Source organism: Hyla sarda, chromosome 2 (genome assembly GCF_029499605.1).
Source record: "Hyla sarda isolate aHylSar1 chromosome 2, aHylSar1.hap1, whole genome shotgun sequence".
Taxonomy (NCBI): domain Eukaryota; kingdom Metazoa; phylum Chordata; class Amphibia; order Anura; family Hylidae; genus Hyla; species Hyla sarda.
The window spans coordinates 2,921,912-2,943,124 of record NC_079190.1 but is presented as its reverse complement, the minus strand read 5'-3'; the positions used below and the strand labels follow the sequence as shown (position 1 = coordinate 2,943,124).

Below are 21,213 nucleotides of genomic sequence, written 5' to 3'. Positions count from 1 at the left end.
TACATCATCTGCCCCATACACCTCATTGGACCCCCGTGGCTCACTACAGAGAGATAGATAGATATGAGATATATAGATAGATATGAGATAGATATGAGAGAGATAGATATGAGATAGATATGAGATAGATAGATAGATATGAGATAGATAGATAGCTATGAGATAGATAGATAGATAGATAGATAGATATGAGATAGATAGATATGAGATAGATAGATAGATAGATAGATATGAGATAGATAGATATGAGATAGATAGATAGATAGATAGATATGAGATATATAGATAGATATGAGATATATAGATAGATATGAGATAGATATGAGATATATAGATAGATATGAGATAGATAGATAGATAGATAGATATGAGATAGATAGATATGAGATATATAGATAGATATGAGATAGATATGAGATAGATAGATAGATAGATATGAGATAGATTCTGTATATCCAGCTCATTGCACACGGTGACTTCAGCCTCAGGAGGTTAAAGGGTTAACAAGAAGTTACAGTAACTGTCGCCAAAACTCCGCTTCCTCTGAGCTGTAAAACCGGAAGAGAGAAACTTCTACAAGACGAGACTGGAAAGACTCAAAAGAGACACCTCAGGAGCCGCACACCCAGGGGAGGTGAAGGGGCATCTGACTGTAAGAGGAGGGGGGCATCTGACTGTAAGAGGAGGGGGACATCTGACTGTAAGAGGAGGGGGCATCTGACTGTAAGAGGAGGGGACATCTGACTGTAAGAGGAGGGGGGCATCTGACTGTAAGAGGAGGGGGGCATCTGACTGTAAGAGGAGGGGGGCATCTGACTGTAAGAGGAGGGGGCATCTGACTGTAAGAGGAGGGGCATCTGACTGTAAGAGGAGGGGGCATCTGACTGTAAGAGGAGGGGGGCATCTGACTGTAAGAGGAGGGGCATCTGACTGTAAGAGGAGGGGGCATCTGACTGTAAGAGGAGGGGGGCATCTGACTGTAAGAGGAGGGGCATCTGACTGTAAGAGGAGGGGGCATCTGACTGTAAGAGGAGGGGGGCATCTGACTGTAAGAGGAGGGGACATCTGACTGTAAGAGGAGGGGGCATCTGACTGTAAGAGGAGGGGGCATCTGACTGTAAGAGGAGGGGACATCTGACTGTAAGAGGAGGGGGCATCTGACTGTAAGAGGAGGGGACATCTGACTGTAAGAGAAGGGGGGCATCTGACTGTAAGAGGAGGGGGGCATCTGATTGTAAGAGGAGGGGTCATCTGATTGTAAGAGGAGGGGGAATCTGATTGTAAGAGGAGGGGGGCATCTGACTGTAAGAGGAGGGGCATCTGACTGTAAGAGGAGGGGGGCATCTGACTGTAAGAGGAGGGGGCATCTGATTGTAAGAGGAGGGGGCATCTGACTGTAAAAGGAGGGGGCATCTGACTGTAAGAGGAGGGGGCCATCTGACTGTAAGAGGAGGGGGCATCTGACTGTAAGAGGAGTGGGCATCTGACTGTAAGAGGAGGGGGGCATCTGACTGTAAGAGGAGGGGGGCATCTGATTGTAAGAGGAGGGGGCATCTGACTGTAAGAGGAGGGGGCATCTGACTGTAAGAGGAGGGGGGCATCTGATTGTAAGAGGAGGGGGCATCTGACTGTAAGAGGAGGGGGCATCTGACTGTAAGAGGAGGGGGGCATCTGACTGTAAGAGGAGGGGGCATCTGACTGTAAGAGGAGGGGGCATCTGACTGTAAGAGGAGGGGACATCTGACTGTAAGAGAAGGGGGGCATCTGACTGTAAGAGGAGGGGGGCATCTGATTGTAAGAGGAGGGGGAATCTGACTGTAAGAGGAGGGGGCATCTGACTGTAAGAGGAGGGGGGCATCTGACTGTAAGAGGAGGGGGCATCTGACTGCAAGAGGAGGGGTGCATCTGACTGTAAGAGGAGGGGGGCATCTGATTGTAAGAGGAGGGGGCATCTGACTGTAAGAGGAGGGGGCATCTGACTGTAAGAGGAGGGGGCATCTGACTGTAAGAGGAGGGGGGCATCTGACTGTAAGAGGAGGGGACATCTGACTGTAAGAGGAGGGGGACATCTGACTGTAAGAGGAGGGGGACATCTGACTGTAAGAGGAGGGGTCATCTTACTGTAAGAGGAGGGGGCATCTGACTGTAAGAGGAGGGGGGCATCTGACTGTAAGAGGAGGGGGCATCTGATTGTAAGAGGAGGGGGCATCTGACTGTAAGAGGAGGGGGCATCTGACTGTAAGAGGAGGGGGGCATCTGACTGTAAGAGGAGGGGGCATCTGACTGTAAGAGGAGGGGGCATCTGACTGTAAGAGGAGGGGGGCATCTGACTGTAAGAGGAGGGGGGCATCTGACTATAAGAGGAGGGGGGCATCTGACTGTAAGAGGAGAGGGCATCTGATTGTAAGAGGAGGGGGCATCTGACTGTAAGAGGAGGGGGCATCTGACTGTAAGAGGAGGGGGGCATCTGATTGTAAGAGGAGGGGGCATCTGACTGTAAGAAGAGGGGGCATCTGACTGTAAGAGGAGGGGGCATCTGACTGTAAGAGGAGGGGGCATCTGACTGTAAGAGGAGGGGGGCATCTGATTGTAAGAGGAGGGGGCATCTGACTGTAAGAGAAGGGGGGCATCTGACTGTAAGAGGAGGGGACATCTGACTGTAAAAGGAGGGGGCATCTGACTGTAAGAGGAGGGGCATCTGACTGTAAGAGGAGGGGGCATCTGACTGTAAGAGGAGGGGGACATCTGACTGTAAGAGGAGGGGGGCATCTGACTGTAAGAGGAGGGGGACATCTGACTGTAAGAGGAGGGGCATCTGACTGTAAGAGGAGGGGACATCTGACTGTAAGAGGAGGGGGACATCTGACTGTAAGAGGAGGGGGACATCTGACTGTAAGAGGAGGGGTCATCTGACTGTAAGAGGAGGGGGACATCTGACTGTAAGAGGAGGGGGACATCTGACTGTAAGAGGAGGGGACATCTGACTGTAAGAGGAGGAGGGGGGCATATGACTGTAAGAGGAGGGGGGCATCTGACTGTAAGAGGAGGGGGCATCTGACTGTAAGAGGAGGGGGGCATCTGACTGTAAGAGGAGGGGAACATCTGACTGTAAAAGGAGGGGTACATCTGACTGTAAGAGGAGGGGGGCATCTGACTGTAAGAGGAGGGGGGCATCTGACTATAAGAGGAGGAGGGGGTTTCTGACTGTAAGAGGAGGGGGCATCTGACTGTAAGAGGAGGGGGGCATCTGACTGTAAGAGGAGGGGCATCTGACTGTAAGAGGAGGGGGGCATCTGACTGTAAGAGGAGGGGCATCTGACTGTAAGAGGAGGGGACATCTCACTGTAAGAGGAGGGGTTCATCTGACTGTAAGAGGAGGGGCATCTGACTGTAAGAGGAGGGGGGCATTTGACTGTAAGAGGACGGGGGCATCTGACTGTAAGAGGAGGAGGGGGTTTCTGACTGTAAGAGGAGGGGACATCTGACTGTAAGAGGAGGGGGGACATCTGACTGTAAGAGGAGGGGGGCATCTGACTGTAAGAGGAGGGGGCATCTGACTGTAAGAGGAGGGGGGCATCTGACTGTAAGAGGAGGGGGGGGCATCTGACTGTAAGAGGAGGGGCATCTGACTATAAGAGGAGGGGGGCATCTGACTGTAAGAGGAGGGGGACATCTGATTGTAAGAGGAGGGGACATCTGACTGTAAGAGGAGGGGGCACCTGACTGTAAGAGGAGGGGGGCATCTGACTGTAAGAGGAGGGGGCATCTGACTGTAAGAGGAGGGGGCATCTGACTGTAAGAGGAGGGGGGCACCTGACTGTAAGAGGAGGGGGCATCTGACTGTAAGAGGAGGGGGGCATCTGACTGTTAGAGGAGGGGCATCTGACTGTAAGAGGAGGGGGGCATCTGACTGTAAGAGGAGGGGACATCTGACTGTAAAAGGAGGGGTACATCTGACTGTAAGAGGAAGGGCATCTGACTGTAAGAGGAGGGGGGCATCTGACTGTAAGAGGAGGGGGACATCTGACTGTAAGAGGAGGGGGGCATCTGACTGTAAGAGGAGGAGGGGGTTTCTGACTGTAAGAGGAGGGGACATCTGACTGTAAGAGGAGGGGGCATCTGACTGTAAGAGGAGGGGGGCATCTGACTGTAAGAGGAGGGGACATCTGACTGTAAGAGGAGGGGGCATCTGACTGTAAGAGGAGGGGGGCATCTGACTGTAAGAGGAGGGGGCAAATGACTGTAAGAGGAGGGGCATCTGACTGTAAGAGGAGGGGACATCTGACTGTAAGAGGAGGGGGACATCTGACTGTAAGAGGAGGGGGGCATCTGACTGTAAGAGGAGGGGGCATCTGACTGTAAGAGGAGGGGACATCTGACTGTAAGAGGAGGGGGGCATCTGACTGTAAGAGGAGGGGGCATCTGACTGTAAGAGGAGGGGGACATCTGACTGTAAGAGGAGGGGACATCTGACTGTAAGAGGAGGGGGGCATCTGACTGTAAGAGGAGGGGGGCATCTGACTGTAAGAGGAGGGGACATCTGACTGTAAGAGGAGGGGACATCTGACTGTAAGAGGAGGGGACATCTGACTGTAAGAGGAGGGGGGACATCTGACTGTAAGAGGAGGGGTACATCTGACTGTAAGAGGAGGGGACATCTAACTGTAAGAGGAGGGGGACATCTGACTGTAAGAGGAGGGGGACATCTGACTGTAAGAGGAGGAGGGGGGCATCTGACTGTAAGAGGAGGGGGGCATCTGACTGTAAGAGGAGGGGGCATCTGACTGTAAGAGGAGTGGGCATCTGACTGTAAGAGGAGGGGGGCATCTGACTGTAAGAGGAGGGGGGCATCTGATTGTAAGAGGAGGGGAACATCTGACTGTAAAAGGAGGGGCATCTGACTGTAAGAGGAGGGGAGCATCTGACTGTATGAGGAGGGGGTCATCTGACTGTAAGAGGAGGGGGGCATCTGACTGTAAGAGGAGGGGGGCATCTGACTGTAAGAGGAGGGGAACATCTGACTGTAAGAGGAGGGGAACATCTGACTGTAAAAGGAGGGGCATCTGACTGTAAGAGGAGGGGGGCATCTGACTGTATGAGGAGGGGGTCATCTGACTGTAAGAGGAGGGGGTCATCTGATTGTAAGAGGAGGAGGGGGGCATCTGACTGTAAGAGGAGGGGGGCATCTGACTGTAAGAGGAGGGGGCATCTGACTGTAAGAGGAGGGGAACATCTGACTGTAAGAGGAGGGGAACATCTGACTGTAAAAGGAGGGGCATCTGACTGTAAGAGGAGGGGGGCATCTGACTGTAAGAGGAGGGGGGCATCTGACTGTAAGAGGAGGAGGGGGTTTCTGACTGTAAGAGGAGGGGGCATCTGACTGTAAGAGGAGGGGGGCACCTGACTGTAAGAGGAGGGGGGCACCTGACTGTTAGAGGAGGGGCATCTGACTGTAAGAGGAGGGGGGCATCTGACTGTAAGAGGAGGGGCATCTGACTGTAAGAGGAGGGGACATCTGACTGTAAGAGGAGGGGTACATCTGACTGTAAGAGGAGGGGCATCTGACTGTAAGAGGAGGCGGGCATCTGACTGTAAGAGGAGGGGGGCATCTGACTGTAAGAGGAGGAGGGGGTTTCTGACTGTAAGAGGAGGGGACATCTGACTGTAAGAGGAGGGGGCATCTGACTGTAAGAGGAGGGGACATCTGACTGTAAGAGGAGGGGGCATCTGACTGTAAGAGGAGGGGACATCTGACTGTAAGAGGAGGGGGGCATCTGACTGTAAGAGGAGGGGGACATCTGACTGTAAGAGGAGGGGGCATCTGACTGTAAGAGGAGGGGGGCATCTGACTGTAAGAGGAGGGGGACATCTGACTGTAAGAGGAGGGGGCATCTGACTGTAAGAGGAGGGGGCATCTGACTGTAAGAGGAGGGGGCATCTGACTGTAAGAGGAGGGGGGCATCTGACTGTAAGAGGAGGGGACATCTGACTGTAAGAGGAGGGGGGCATCTGACTGTAAGAGGAGGGGGGCATCTGACTGTAAGAGGAGGGGACATCTGACTGTAAGAGGAGGGGGGCATCTGACTGCAAGAGGAGGGGGGCATCTGACTGTAAGAGGAGGGGGGCATCTGACTGTAAGAGGAGGGGGGCATCTGACTGTAAGAGGAGGGGGCATCTGACTGTAAGAGGAGGGGTGCCAGGGTTGTAATGTAGATTGAATAACACCCCTCATGTATATACACATATCCTGTCATCACATGAAACCACAACAACAAGTACACATAAAGAACACCGCACACCGACATACAACTGCACTGGATAATAAGAGGGATCCTAACTGACCACAACTAACCTGAAGGACATGTACAGAACTAACAACACACCCAACACATCATTAATGCTTCCATATATACAGAGCAGTATTATAGTAGTTATATTCTTGTATATAGGAGCAGTATTATAGTAGTTATATTCTTGTATATAGGAACAGTATTATAGTAGTTATATTCTTGTATATAGGAGCAGTATTATAGTAGTTATATTCATGTATATAGGAGCAGTATTATAGTAGTTATATTCTTGTATATAGGAGGCAGTATTATAGTAGTTATATTCTTGTATATAGGAGCAGTATTATAGTAGTTATATTCTTGTATATAGGAGCAGTATTATAGTAGTTATATTCTTGTATATAGGAGCAGTATTATAGTAGTTATATTCTTGTATATAGGAGCAGTATTATAGTAGATATATTCTTGTATATAGGAGCAGTATTATAGTAGTTATAATCTTGTATATAGGAGCAGTATTATAGTAGATATATTCTTGTATATAGGAGGCAGTATTATAGTAGTTATATTCTTGTATATAGGAGCAGTATTATAGTAGATATATTCTTGTATATAGGAGCAGTATTATAGTAGTTATATTCTTGTATATAGGAGCAGTATTATAGTAGTTATATTCTTGTATAAAGGAGGCAGTATTATAGTAGTTATATTCTTGTATATAGGAGCAGTATTATAGTAGTTATATTCTTGTATATAGGAGCAGTATTATAGTAGATGTTACGCCGAGCGCTCCGGGTCCCCGTTCCTCCCCGGAGCGCTCGCCTCATCCTCGTTGCTGCAGCGCCCCGGTCAGATCCACTGACCGGGTGCGCTGCGGTACCGCCTCCAGCCGGGATGCGATTCACGATGCGGGTGGCGCCCGCTCGCGATGCGCACCCCGGTCCCCGTACCTGACTCGCTCTCCGTCGGTCCTGTCCCGGCGCGCGCGACCCCGCTCCCTAGGGCGCGCGCGCGCCGGGTCTCTGCGATTTAAAGGGCCAGTGCACCAATGTTGGTGCCTGGCCCAATCTTCCCAATTAGCTTAATTAGTTTCCACCTGTGCACTCCCTACTTATACCTCACCTCCCTTGCACTCCCTGGCCGGATCTTGTTGCCCTTGTGCCTAGTGAAAGCATTCCCTTGTTTGTTCCTAGCCCGTGTTCCAGACCTCCTGCCGTTGCCCCTGACTACGAACCTTGCCGCCTGCCCCCGACCTTCTGCTTCTGATACGACCTGGTCACTACCGCCGCAGCAAGACCATCCCGCTTTGCGGCGGGCTCTGGTGAAAACCAGTAGTGACTAAGAACCGGTCCACTAGCACGGTCCACGCCAATCCCTCTCTGGCACAGAGGATCCCCCTCCTGCCAGCCGGCATCGTGACAGTAGATCCGGCCATGGATCCCGCTGAAGATCCTACACTGGTCGCCCAGCTAGCCCTAAAGATCGCCCAACGAGATCACCAGCTGACCTCCGTGACACTGCATCTTCAGTCACAGATACAGCAGCTTCAGTCACAACTTCAGTCACAGCTACAGCTGCAACAACCATCTCCTCCGCCGGCTCCTGCAACTCCTCCGCAGCAACCGGCCGCTCCTAACCCCTGCTTGTCCCTGCCGGACAAATTTGATGGGGACTCTAGACTCTGCCGTGGTCTCCTTTCTGGAAAGGCCATGGATTCCGCTGAAGATCCTACACTGGTCGCCCAGCTAGCCTTAAAGATCGCCCAACGAGATCAACAGCTGGCATACTTGACCTTCGTGACACTGCATCTTCAGTCACAGATACAGCAGCTGCAGCCGCAGATACAGCAACTTCAGTCACAGCTACAGCTGCAACAACCATCACCTCCGCCGGCTCCTGCAACTCCTCCGCAGCAACCGGCCGCTCCTAACCCCTGCTTGTCCCTGCCGGACAAATTTGATGGGGACCGCAATGATCCTGCCACAGCCACAGTCCAGCCCTTCTTCGCTGAGGTCCGTGGTGTCTTCGAGGAGCCTTCCCGAGCTTCTTCTGCCGAGACTGCCCTGCTGAACCTGGCCCAGGGTGTTTCTTCCGTTGGCGAGTACGCCATTCAGTTCCGTGCTCTTGCTTCCGAGTTGTCCTGGAATAACGAGGCCCTCTGCGCGACCTTTAAAAAAGGCCTATCCAGCAACATTAAAGATGTTCTGGCCGCACGAGAGACTCCTGCTGACCTACATGAACTTATTCATCTTGCCACCCGCATTGACATGCGTTCTTCCGGATGGCGTCTGGAGCTCCGCCTGGATATGGACTTTGTTCGCACAAGGCGTTTTTTCTCCCCGGCTCCTCTCTCCTCTGGTCCTCTGCAATCCGTTCCTGTGCTTCCCGCCGCGGAGGCTATGCAAGTTGACCGGTCTCGCTTGACACCTCAAGAGAGGACACAACGCCGCATGGAGAATCTTTGCCTGTACTATGCCGGTACCGAACACTTCCTGAAGGATTGTCCTATCCGTCCTCCCCGCCTGGAAAGACGTACGCTGACTCCGCACAAAGGTGACACAGTCCTTGATGTCAACTCTGCTTCTCCACGCCTTACTGTGCCTGTGCGGATATCTGCCTCTACCTTCTCCTTCTCTACTATGGCCTTCTTGGATTCCGGATCTGCAGGAAAATTTTTTTTGGCCTCTCTTATCAACAGGTTCTACGTCCCTGTGACCAGTCTCGCCAGACCCCTCTACATCTATTGTTTTAACAATGAAAGATTGGACTGTCTCGTGCGTTTCCGCACAGAACCCCTCCTAATTTGCATCGGACCTCATCACGGAAAAATTGAGTTTTTTTTCCTCAGGTTCTTTGGCCCCAAGAAGAGGGGGAGACCTAAGGGGGGGGGTACTGTTACGCCGAGCGCTCCGGGTCCCCGTTCCTCCCCGGAGCGCTCGCCTCATCCTCGTTGCTGCAGCGCCCCGGTCAGATCCACTGACCGGGTGCGCTGCGGTACCGCCTCCAGCCGGGATGCGATTCGCGATGCGGGTGGCGCCCGCTCGCGATGCGCACCCCGGTCCCCGTACCTGACTCGCTCTCCGTCGGTCCTGTCCCGGCGCGCGCGACCCCGCTCCCTAGGGCGCGCGCGCGCCAGGTCTCTGCGATTTAAAGGGCCAGTGCACCAATGTTGGTGCCTGGCCCAATCTTCCCAATTAGCTTAATTAGTTTCCACCTGTGCACTCCCTACTTATACCTCACCTCCCTTGCACTCCCTGGCCGGATCTTGTTGCCCTTGTGCCTAGTGAAAGCGTTCCCTTGTTTGTTCCTAGCCCGTGTTCCAGACCTCCTGCCGTTGCCCCTGACTACGAACCTTGCCGCCTGCCCCCGACCTTCTGCTACGTCCGACCTTGCCTCTGTCTATTCCCTTGTACCACGCCTATCTTCAGCAGTCAGAGAGGTTGAGCCGTTGCTAGTGGATACGACCTGGTCACTACCGCCGCAGCAAGACCATCCCGCTTTGCGGCGGGCTCTGGTGAACACCAGTAGTGACTTAGAACCGGTCCACTAGCACGGTCCACGCCAATCCCTCTCTGGCACAGAGGATCCACCTCCTGCCAGCCGAATCGTGACAGTAGATATATTCTTGTATATAGGAGCAGTATTATAGTAGTTATAATCTTGTATATAGGAGCAGTATTATAGTAGATATATTCTTGTATATAGGAGGCAGTATTATAGTAGTTATATTCTTGTATATAGGAGCAGTATTATAGTAGATATATTCTTGTATATAGGAGCAGTATTATAGTAGTTATATTCTTGTATATAGGAGCAGTATTATAGTAGTTATATTCTTGTATATAGGAGCAGTATTATAGTAGTTATATTCCTGTATATAGGAGGCAGTATTATAGTAGTTATATTCTTGTATATAGGAGCAGTATTATAGTAGTTATATTCTTGTATATAAGAGCAGTATTATAGTAGTTATATTCTTATATATAGGAGCAGTATTATAGTAGTTATATTCTTGTATATAGGAGCAGTATTATAGTAGTTATATTCTTGTATATAGGAGGCAGTATTATAGTAGTTATATTCTTGTATATAGGAGCAGTATTATAGTAGTTATATTCTTGTATATAGGAGCAGTATTATAGTAGTTATATTCTTGTATATAGGAGCAGTATTATAGTAGTTATATTCTTGTATATAGGAGCAGTATTATAGTAGTTATATTCTTGTATATAGGAGCAGTATTATAGTAGATATATTCTTGTATATAGGAGCAGTATTATAGTAGTTATATTCTTGTATATAGGAGCAGTATTATAGTAGTTATATTCTTGTATATAGGAGCAGTATTATAGTAGTTATATTCCTGTATATAGGAGGCAGTATTATAGTAGTTATATTCTTGTATATAGGAGCAGTATTATAGTAGTTATATTCTTGTATATAAGAGCAGTATTATAGTAGTTATATTCTTATATATAGGAGCAGTATTATAGTAGTTATATTCTTGTATATAGGAGCAGTATTATAGTAGTTATATTCTTGTATATAGGAGGCAGTATTATAGTAGTTATATTCTTGTATATAGGAGCAGTATTATAGTAGTTATATTCTTGTATATAGGAGCAGTATTATAGTAGATATATTCTTATATATAGGAGCAGTATTATAGTAGATATATTCTTATATATAAGAGCAGTATTATAGTAGTTATATTCTTGTATATAAGAGCAGTATTATAGTAGTTATATTCTTATATATAGGGTGCAGTATTATAGAAGTTATATTCTTGTATATAGGAGCAGTATTATAGTAGTTATATTCTTGTATCTAGGAGCAGTATTATAGTAGTTATATTCTTGTATATAGGAGCAGTATTATAGTAGTTATATGCTTATATAGGGTGCAGTATTATAGTAGTTATATTCTTGTATATAGGGGGCAGTATTATAGTAGTTATATTCTTGTATCTAGGAGCAGTATTATAGTAGTTATATTCTTGTATATAGGAGCAGTATTATAGTAGTTATATTCTTGTATATAAGAGCAGTATTATAGTAGTTATATTCTTATATATAGGGTGCAGTATTATAGTAGTTATATTCTAGAAGATATTATTATAGTAATAGTATTAGATTTTACAGGATATAAGGTACTGTAGTAACATGATGATGGTCTATCCTGTCCTTTGTAGTGATCCCTATAACATTTTTATTTCATGTATCTAGAGATATAACACAATGATCCTTCTGTTTGTCACTTCCATCTCTTTGTGTCTGGACTTGGCCGGGATCTCTACAGGTAAGACCAAGGATGTTCCCAGGTTTTATTACTGTATATATGGACTCACATGCTGAATGTTATCAGACCCGTTGTTTTATATACAGGAATCCTCTGATCTTCTCTCATAGACTCCTCTGTAGATGATAAAGTGCAGATATCTGGTAAAACCAACTGGAAGAAGAACAAGAAAACTGCAGGAACAAAAATGGCCGCTGAACAGTTCAGCTTCCTGCCCTCGGTAAGGAGAATTTCTGGTCTATAAGGGTCTAGTCATGTGGTCTTAGTCCAGTCCCAGAATACACCAGGGCTGGTGCAGTAGAAATCAGCTGTAGAGGAGTCCATGGTTCTTGATTGTTAGATTTTATTCTATGGCCATATATAACCAATCATCCATTTGGGCAGGTAGACGTCATGGCGTCCTCTATCTGATGCAGTAAGAGATACTATTACCTGGTATCATTGTTTATTAGAAATCTGTTATCAGGCAGGGATGAGTGATCCATACTATGACTTCCCTTTATGCTCAGCCTCTCCTCTTCATGCTGTGGCCAATAATCTAGATGCTATGGCCTCCATTCTCCATGCTATGGCCTCCATTCTCTATGCTATGGCCTCCATTCTCTATGCTATGGCCTCCATTCTCTATGCTATGGCCTCCATTCTCCATGCTATGGCCTTCACTCTCCATGCTATGGCCTTCACTCTCCATGCTATGGCCTTCACTCTCCATGCTATGGCCTTCACTCTCCATGCTATGGCCTCCACTCTCCATGCTATGGCCTCCATTCTCCATGCTATGGCCTCCATTCTCCATGCTATGGCCTCCATTCTCTATGCTATGGCCTCCATTCTCCATGCTATGGCCTCCATTCTCCATGCTATGGCCTTCATTCTCCATGCTATGGCCTCCATTCTCCATACTATGGTCTTCACTCTCCATGCTATGGCCTCCATTCTCCATGCTATGGCCTCCATTCTCCATGCTATGGCCTCCACTCTCCATACTATGGCCTCCACTCTCCATACTATGGCCTCCACTCTCCATGCTATGGCCTCCATTCTCCATGCTATGGCCTCCATTCTCCATGCTATGGCCTCCATTCTCCATGCTATGGCCTTCATTCTCCATGCTATGGCCTCCATTCTCCATACTATGGCCTTCACTCTCCATGCTATGGCCTTCACTCTCCATGCTATGGCCTCCACTCTCCATGCTATGGCCTCCACTCTCCATGCTATGGCCTCCATTCTCCATGCTATGGCCTTCACTCTCCATGCTATGGCCTCAATTTTCCATACTATGGCCTTCATTCTCTATGCTATGGTCTTCAATCTCATACTATGGGCTCCAATCTCCATGCTATGGCCTCCAATCTCCATACTATGGCCTCCACTCTCCATGCTATGGCCTTCACTCTGCATGCTATGGCCTCTACCCTCCATACTGTGGCCTCCAATCTCCATGCTATGGCCTCTACTCTCCATACTATGGCCTCCAATCTCCATGCTATGGCCTCCAATCTCCATACTATGGCCTCCACTCTCCATGCTATGGCCTCCACTCTCCATGCTATGGCCTCTACCCTCCATACTGTGGCCTCCACTATCCATGATATGGTCTTCACTCTCCATGCTATGGTCTTCACTGTCCATGCTATGGCCTCTACTCTCCATACTATGGCCTCCACTCTCCATGCTATGGCCTATACTCTCCATACAATGGTCTTCACTCTCCATGCTGTGGCCTCCACTCTCATTGCTATGGCCTCCACTCTCCATACTATGGCCTCCACTCTCCATACTATGGCATCCACTCTCCATGCTTTGGCCTCTACTCTTCATACTATTGCCCCACTCGCCATATTATGGCCCCTACTCTTCATGCTATGGCCTCCATTCTCCATACTATGGCCTTCACTCTCCATACTATGGCCTCCACTCTCCATACTATGGCCTCCACTCTCCATACTATGGCCTCTACTCTCCATGCTATGGCCTCTACTCTCCATGCTATGGCCTCTACCCTCCATGCTATGGTCTCTACTCTCCATGCTGTGGCCTCTACTCTCCATGCTGTGGCCTCCACTCTCCATGCTATGGTCTTCACTCTCCATGCTCGGACTTCAACTACATGTCCTGGCTCCACACTGCAGCCTGCTTGGGCAGAATATATATTCGACAAATGATTCTTATCTGCCAACACATTCTATGTTTCACACTAAATGCTATTGCTTTTACTCACCAAACTATGACCCAATGTTTATGCTATGGTCTCTACTCTACGCAATGATATGGCCTCCTTTTTTCATGCTGTGGCCTCCACTCTCCATACTATGGTCTTCACTCTTCATACTATGGTCTTTACACTCCATGCCGTGGCCTCCACTCTCCATACTATGGTCTTCACTCTCCATGCTATGGTCTTCACTCTCTATGCTATGGCCTTCACTCTCCATGCCGTGGCCTCCACTCTCCTTACTATGATCTTCACTCTCCATACTATGGTCTTCACATTCCATGCTATGGTCTTCACTCTCCATGCTGTGCCCTCCACTCTCCATACTATGGTCTTCACTCTCCATGCTGTGGCCTCCAGTCTCCATGCTATAACCATATGTCCCTGATTCTCTCCTAATAATTTTTTTTCTTGTTACTCATTTTAGATGAAGTGTGAGCATCAGATATTGGACTTTAATCCCAACTCTTTCGATGACCAGTACATCGGATGCTCCAAACAATATGAGGCCGATCTCATGCCAACAATTTTAACCTGGGAGAAAGCCTTCAACTCGGCCTTTGGTTTGGCGTGGGACCAAGCTGCGGTGAAGTGGAAGAAGGTGAAGTCCACCGTGCGTCTTCCTAGTGAATTTCGGGATGAGTTTGGGATAGCCATCATCGTCTACACCACAGACTGGCCCGAGAGCAGCCCAATCTATAAAGAGCTCAATGGGAATGTGACCTTAGCCGGACGGTCCAGGAAACGCTATATGGAGAGCTTCCACTATAAGGCTTTGCACTTCTACCTGACCCGAGCCCTACAGGTGTTGAGGAAGAACTCAAAAAGACTAACACAGACCTACAAAGTCTTTAGGGGCACAGATAAGTCTCTGCAGGTGTCCGAGGAGATGGACCTGAGGTTTGGTAGATTCACCTCTTCTTCTCGGAATATAGAAGTAGCCAAAGAATATTCTGGAGGACTGTTCTTCGAGATGACAACCTGCTTTGGAGTGGACATCCACAGACTATCCTTTTTCCCCAAAGAGCAGGAAGTATTGATTCCGGTGGCTGAGAAATTCCGATATGTTGAGTTAAGAGGGAACATTTATGTCTTGGAAAGCACATGTGAACTATGCAGTTACTTCAATTGTACTTTACTGGGAGGTAAGTGTCTATCAAAAGAAGAGATAAGTGTCCATGCATAGAGGAGGTAATAATTTAAGTATATTAACTAGAAGGCCACCATTTGGTAGATCCCCCACTGTCCTTGGCCCCAGGTGATGACTGTGCTGACTATGACCCCTTGGCCACTTGGCAAGTAATGAACCAAATCCTGGTCATCCTCTGCCATGTTGGTGCTTCTACTGTTCTCTATGGTTGCCTCATGCCCGGCGCTGCTTAGTGGTCACATGGTCAACACCAAAAATAAACATCACAAGCTGGTGAATATGACCAGCGGGTCAGATGGAGACCAGATCAGACTCTGAAATCTTCTGCCCAATATCTCTGTCACTGGCTCAAATAAGGGAATCTTAAATTTTGTCTTTCAGACGAGAAGCGAGATTTCCCCATGTGCAGCTCAGGTAAGAAACGCTTCTTCTTTATTACAGATAAAATGTGCGCAAGAGGGTGGAAACCTGAGGAATACCTACTAATATGGGGGCATGAAAGGAGAAAAGAGCTATGAGGGGAAGGGGGCCCCCAGAATTACTACAGGGGTGAGAAACTGATGAGGGGAAAGGGCACCCCAGAAATAATACAGTAATGAGAGGTGGATTGGAGGAGGGATCACATGACCATAAGGACATAGGTCATTCCACACAACCTATCATGGGCAGTAGGTAGTGCCCCCTTGGCAGGTAGTGTCCACCCAGGTAGATAGTGCCACTCAGGTAGATAGTGCCCCCTGTAAATAGTAGCTCCCAGGAAGATAGTGCCTCTTGTAGATAGTGTCCCCTGAAGAGTAGTCAGGACCGTTGCTACAGGACAGGCAAACCAAGCAATTGCTTGGGGCCCCGAGCTGGCTCGGGGCCCTGAGCAGAGCCGGTGCTTGTCCTGCTGGGCCGTCCTCCTGCCCCTATCCCGGTTCGGCAGCTCACCCTGTCGGCCGGCCGGACCAGCAGTGCGAGAGCCTGGAGCGGGGCGGGAGGCAGAGACTAAAGCCCCTCCTGTCCTATAGCATGGTGGAGCGGGAGCTGTCAGCTGTCCCGCCCCACCATTCTTTCATTTTTCTCACAGGCTGCCGGCGCCTGGAGATCACGTCCCCGCGGCTCACACTGCAAGAACGGAGCAGTGTGTGAGAAAGGTGAGAGCTGCTCGGGCGCTATGGAACAGGGGAATTATTACAGGGGGAAAGGCATTATATGTGTGGGGCACAGGACATGGGGCATTATATGTGGGGGGCACAGGACAGGGGGTATTATATGTGTGGGGCACAGGACATGGGGCATTATATGTGGGGGCACAGGACAGGGGGTATTATATGTGGGGGGCACAGGACAGGGGGTATTATATGTGTGGGGCACAGGACATGGGGCATTATATGTGGGGGGCACAGGACAGGGGGTATTATATGTGTGGGGCAAAGGACATGGGGCATTATATGTGTGGGGCACAGGACATGGGGCATTATATGTGGGGGGCACAGGACAGGGGGTATTATATGTGGGGGGCACAGGACAGGGGGTATTATATGTGAGGAGCACATGGCAGGGTGGCATTATATGTGAGGGGCACATGACAGGGGGTATTATATGTGAGGGCCACATGGCAGGGTGGCATTATATGTGAGGGGCACATGACAGGGGGTATTATATGTGAGGGCCACATGGCAGGGTGGCATTATATGTGAGGGGCACATGACAGGGGGTATTATATGTGAGGGCCACATGGCAGGGTGGCATTATATGTGAGGGGCACATGACAGGGGGTATAATATGTGAGGGCCACATGGCAGGGTGGCATTATATGTGAGAGGCACATGACAGGGGGTATTATATGTGAGGGTCACATGGCAGGGTGGCATTATATGTGAGGGGCACAGGACAGGGGGTATTATATGTGAGGGCCACATGGCAGGGTGGCATTATATGTGAGGGGCACATGACAGCCCCCCCCCCCCGTCATGTGCCCATATAATGCCCCCCTGACATGTGCCCCTGACTTATAATGCCCCCTTGTCATGTGCCCCTCACATATAATGCCCCCCTTGTCATGTGCCCCTCACATATAATGCCCCCTGACATGTGCCCCTCACTTATAATAACTCCTGTCCTGTGCCCCTCACAGATAATGCCCCATGTGGGGAGGGGGGGCCTCCATGTCTATTTTGCTTGGGGCCCCCAAATTCCTTCAAACGGCCCTGAGAGTAGTCCCTCATATAGGGAATAATGTCCCCACCTCACCTTTCTGCCGATCCTGCGCTGAGTCCGGGCTCTCTGTAGCCTCCGGTGTGGCATAGGACTTCTCTGGCAGGTCATGTGATGAAATGACATCATCCTGCGGCCTCAGCGCAAGTCTACGCTCCTGTGTGTACAAAACGTGCGCTATCTGCATAATGTACGTACAGAAGCAGAAGAGCACAGTATAAACAGCGGTCTACTGCCTCTGTGCTGGGGCTGCTGCAGGGGTCCGGGGCCTGTGGTACTGGTTGTACCCCCTGATGGCGGCCCTGCCCATCTCTACTATGGAGTTGTGGTTTGGACCTATCAGTCAGACACCAGCGTGGATTTTGGCTGCAGTTTCCTGACACCTTTCCGTGACTTGTTGTAATAACCAGTTACGTATGTTACGGTCATATTTGTATTTGTTCATTTGTGTTGTTTCCTTTGCAGTTCCATGAAGCTCTGATCCTCCAATATGATCCATCTTATTGCTATGAGGAGGATTAACCTGACCTGAGACGTCAGTACAGGGGACGCTCCGTCCAATCCTGCCGTGTGGATCCAAAAGAGAAGAAGAAAATAGAAGAATAAATGTAAACCATTCCGATAAATGAAACTGGAAGTGATCCCCTCCACCCCCGACCCCCCCTCCCCCGCAGTAGAGTATGCAGGGACATGTCTGAACTGCTGGGGGTTCTGGTTTACAGCCTTTTGTACAAAAAAAACAAATCATATCTTAACCCCTTAAGGACCGGGGTTTTTTCCGTTTTTGCATTTTCGTTTTTTGCTCCTTGCCTTTAAAAAATCATAACTCTTTCAATTTTGCACCTAAAAATCCATATGATGGCTTATTTTGTGCGCCACCAATTCTACTTTGTAATGACATCAGTCATTTTGCCCAAAAATCTACGGTGAAACAGAAAAAAAATCATTGTGCGACAAAATTGAAAAAAAACAGCCGTTTTGTAACTTTTGGGGGTTTCCGTTTCCACGTAGTACATTTTTCGGTAAACATTACACCTTATCTTTATTCTGTAGGTCCATACGATTAAAATGATCCCCTACTTATATAGGTTTAATTTTGTCGGACTTCTGGAAAAAATCATAACTACATGCAGGAAAATTAATATGTTTAAAATTGTCATCTTCTTACCATTATAACTTTTTTATTTTTCCGTGTATGGGGCGGTATGAGGGCTCATTTTTTGCGCCGTGATCTGAAGTTTTTAGCGGTATCATTTTTGCATTGATAGGACTTATTGATCGCTTTTTATTCATTTTTAAATTATATAAAAAGTGACCAAAAATGCACTATTTTGGACTTTGGAATTTTTTTGCGCGTACGCCATTGACCGTGCGGTTTAACTAATGATATATTTTTATAATTCGGAAATTTCCGCACGCGGAGTTACCATATATGTTTATTTTTATTTACACTGTGTTTTTTTTATGGGAAAAGGGGGGTGATTCAAACTTTTAATAGAGGAGGAGTTAAATGATATTCATTCACATTTTTTTTGCAGTGTTATAGGTCCCATAGGGACCTATAACACTGCACACACTGATAATTGTTATCCCATAGGGACCTATAACACTGCACACACTGATCTCTTATACTGATCATTGTTATCCCATAGGGAACTATAACACTGCACACACTGATCTCTTATACTGATCATTGTTATCCCATAGGGACCTATAACACTGCACACACTGATCTATTACATTGATCAGTGGTTTCTCATAGGAAACCAGTGATCGACGATTCTGCCGCATGACTGTTCATGCCTGGATCTCAGGCACTGAGCAGTCATTCGGCGATCGGACAGCGAGGAGGCAGGTAGGGGCCCTCCCGCTGTCCTGTAAGCTGTACGGGATGCCGCAATTTCGCCGCGGCTATCCCCAACAGCCCACTGAATTAATCAGCAGCTTTCACTTTAGGTTTTAGCTGCGTGGCTCAGCTCTGAGCGCGCGGCTAAAGGGTTAATAGCGCGCGGCGCCGCGATCGGCGCTTCGCACTATTAGCGGCGGGTCCCGGCTTCACTATGACGCCGGGCCCGCCGTGATATGATGCGGGGTTACTGTGTAACCCCGCGTTATATCAGGAGAGCAGGACCAAGGACGTACCGGTACATCCTTGGTCCTTAAGGGGTTAAAGGGGTACTCCGGCCCTGAGACATCTTATCCCCTATCCATCCAAAGGATAGGGGATAAGATGTCTCACCGCGGGGGTCCTGCCGCTGGGGACCCCCGCAATCTTGTATTCGCCACCCACACTGTTATGATTCGGCAGGCTGGAGGTGGATCTTCTGTGTCAGCGAGGGATTGGCGTGGACCGTGTCGGTGGACCGGTTCTAAATTGCTACTGGTATTCACCAGAGCCCGCCGCAAAGCGGGATGGTCTTGCTGCGGCGGTAGCAACCAGGTCGTATCCACCGGCAACGGCTCAACAACCTCGCTGACTGCTGAGAAGGCGTGGGACAGAAGGACTAGGCAGAGGCAAGGTCAGACGTAGCAGAAGGTCGGGGCAGGCGGCAAGGTTCGTAGTCAAGGGTAACGGCAGAAGGTCTGGTAACACTGGTAAGGCAATCACAGAAAAGGCTTTCACTAGGCACGAGGGCAACAAGATCCGGCAATGCTGGGAAGGGGAAGTGAGGTTATAAAGGCGTGGAGCAGGTGGGAGCTAATTACACTGATTGGGCCAGGCACCAATTAGTGGTGCACTGGCCCTTTAAATCTTAGAGAGCTGGTGCGCGCGCCCTAGAGAGCGGAGCCGCGCGCGCCAGGACGTGACAGCCGGGGACGGGACAGGTAAGTAGATTGGGATGCGATCCGCGAGCGGGCGCGTCCTGCTATGCGAATCGCATCCCCGCCGGCAGTGTCAGTGCAGCGCTCCCGGTCAGCGGGTCTGACCGGTGGTGCTGCAGAGAGGAGAACGCCGTGACCGCTCCTGGGAGTAGCAGGGACCCGGAGCGCTTGGTGTAACACACCTGTTTGAGCTGTACGCCGTGCTGCCAGCTCACAAACTGCTGAGTGCCGACCACGGGGCCAGAGTATCGTGACGTCACACCTCCACCCCTGTGTGATGTCCGCCCCCGCTATGCAAGTCTATGGGAGGAGGTGTGACGGCCGTCACGCCTCGTCCCATAGACTTGCATAGCGGGGGTCGTCCCATAGACTTGCATAGCGGGGGTGACGTCACACGGGGGCGGAGTTGTGACGTCACGATACTCCGGCCCGGTGGTCGCCACCCAGCTGTTTGTGAGCTGGCACCGCAGCGTACAGCTCAAACAGGTGGGTGGTGAATACAAGATTGCGGGGGTCCCCAGTGGCGCGACTCCCGCGGTGAGACATCTTATCCCCTATCCTTTGGATTGGGGATAAGATGTCTCAGTCCCTGAGTACCCCTTTAAAGATACCACCCAGGTAGTGACAATGGTCAAAACAATTCCGTGGACAGAACACCATATTATGGCCACTCTCGATGTATCCTCCTTGTATACAGTGATACGCCCCAAACTATGCCTGAAAGCAGTTAGAAGATTTTTGGAAGAGGGCCAGAATAGACCCGAACAGGTGGACTATATACAAGCAATCCACTTTATTTTAACACACAATTATTTTTATTTTGAGTGTGATTTTTATTTACAGCAGACCGGTACCGCCATGGGCACGAAGTTTTCGCCAAGTTACACCAACCTCTTTATGGCATCATGGGAAAAGGACACCATCATTCACAAACTCGGCACAGACCTGGTGCTATGGTGGAGGTATATCGATGACATTTTTTTTGATTTGTTGAGTTAGAATCCTTTATTCACGGTTTGAACATTAATGATCACAACTTTAAGGGGTACTCCACTATTCAGGGGGCGGGGCTATGATGTCACGAGCTCCCAGCACCGGCTCCAGCGTTCGGAACAGTTTGTGACAGCCGTCACGCCCCCTCCCATAGACTTGCATTGAGGGGGCAGGGCGGGATGTCATGAGGGGGTGGGCTATGATGTCATGAGCTCCCGGAGCCGGCTCCAGCATTCGGAACA

At 49.3% G+C, this 21,213-nt stretch overlaps 1 protein-coding gene across 1 annotated transcript; it reads left to right on the top strand.

Annotated features, from left to right (window-relative positions):
• The first annotated feature begins 549 nt into the window (after nucleotides 1-549).
• LOC130357558 (ecto-ADP-ribosyltransferase 5-like) lies at nucleotides 550-20,185 on the top strand. Its single transcript, XM_056560257.1, has 7 exons — nucleotides 550-634; nucleotides 11,516-11,588; nucleotides 11,699-11,808; nucleotides 14,234-14,951; nucleotides 15,338-15,370; nucleotides 16,026-16,092; nucleotides 17,621-20,185. The coding sequence occupies exons 2-6, from the start codon at nucleotides 11,528-11,530 to the stop codon at nucleotides 16,085-16,087; spliced, it is 984 nt and encodes a 327-aa protein (XP_056416232.1). The 5' UTR covers nucleotides 550-634; nucleotides 11,516-11,527; the 3' UTR covers nucleotides 16,088-16,092; nucleotides 17,621-20,185.
• The last annotated feature ends 1,028 nt before the right edge of the window (nucleotides 20,186-21,213 follow it).

Bases quoted from the DNA above. Each gene is read 5' to 3' on its own strand.
- LOC130357558 (XM_056560257.1), top strand. From the start codon at position 11,528: ATGATCCTTCTGTTTGTCACTTCCATCTCTTTGTGTCTGGACTTGGCC. The intron at 14,952-15,337 runs GTAAGTGTCTAT...TTTGTCTTTCAG, and splicing joins CAATTGTACTTTACTGGGAG to ACGAGAAGCGAGATTTCCCC. The intron at 15,371-16,025 runs GTAAGAAACGCT...TTTTTCTCACAG, and splicing joins TTTCCCCATGTGCAGCTCAG to GCTGCCGGCGCCTGGAGATC.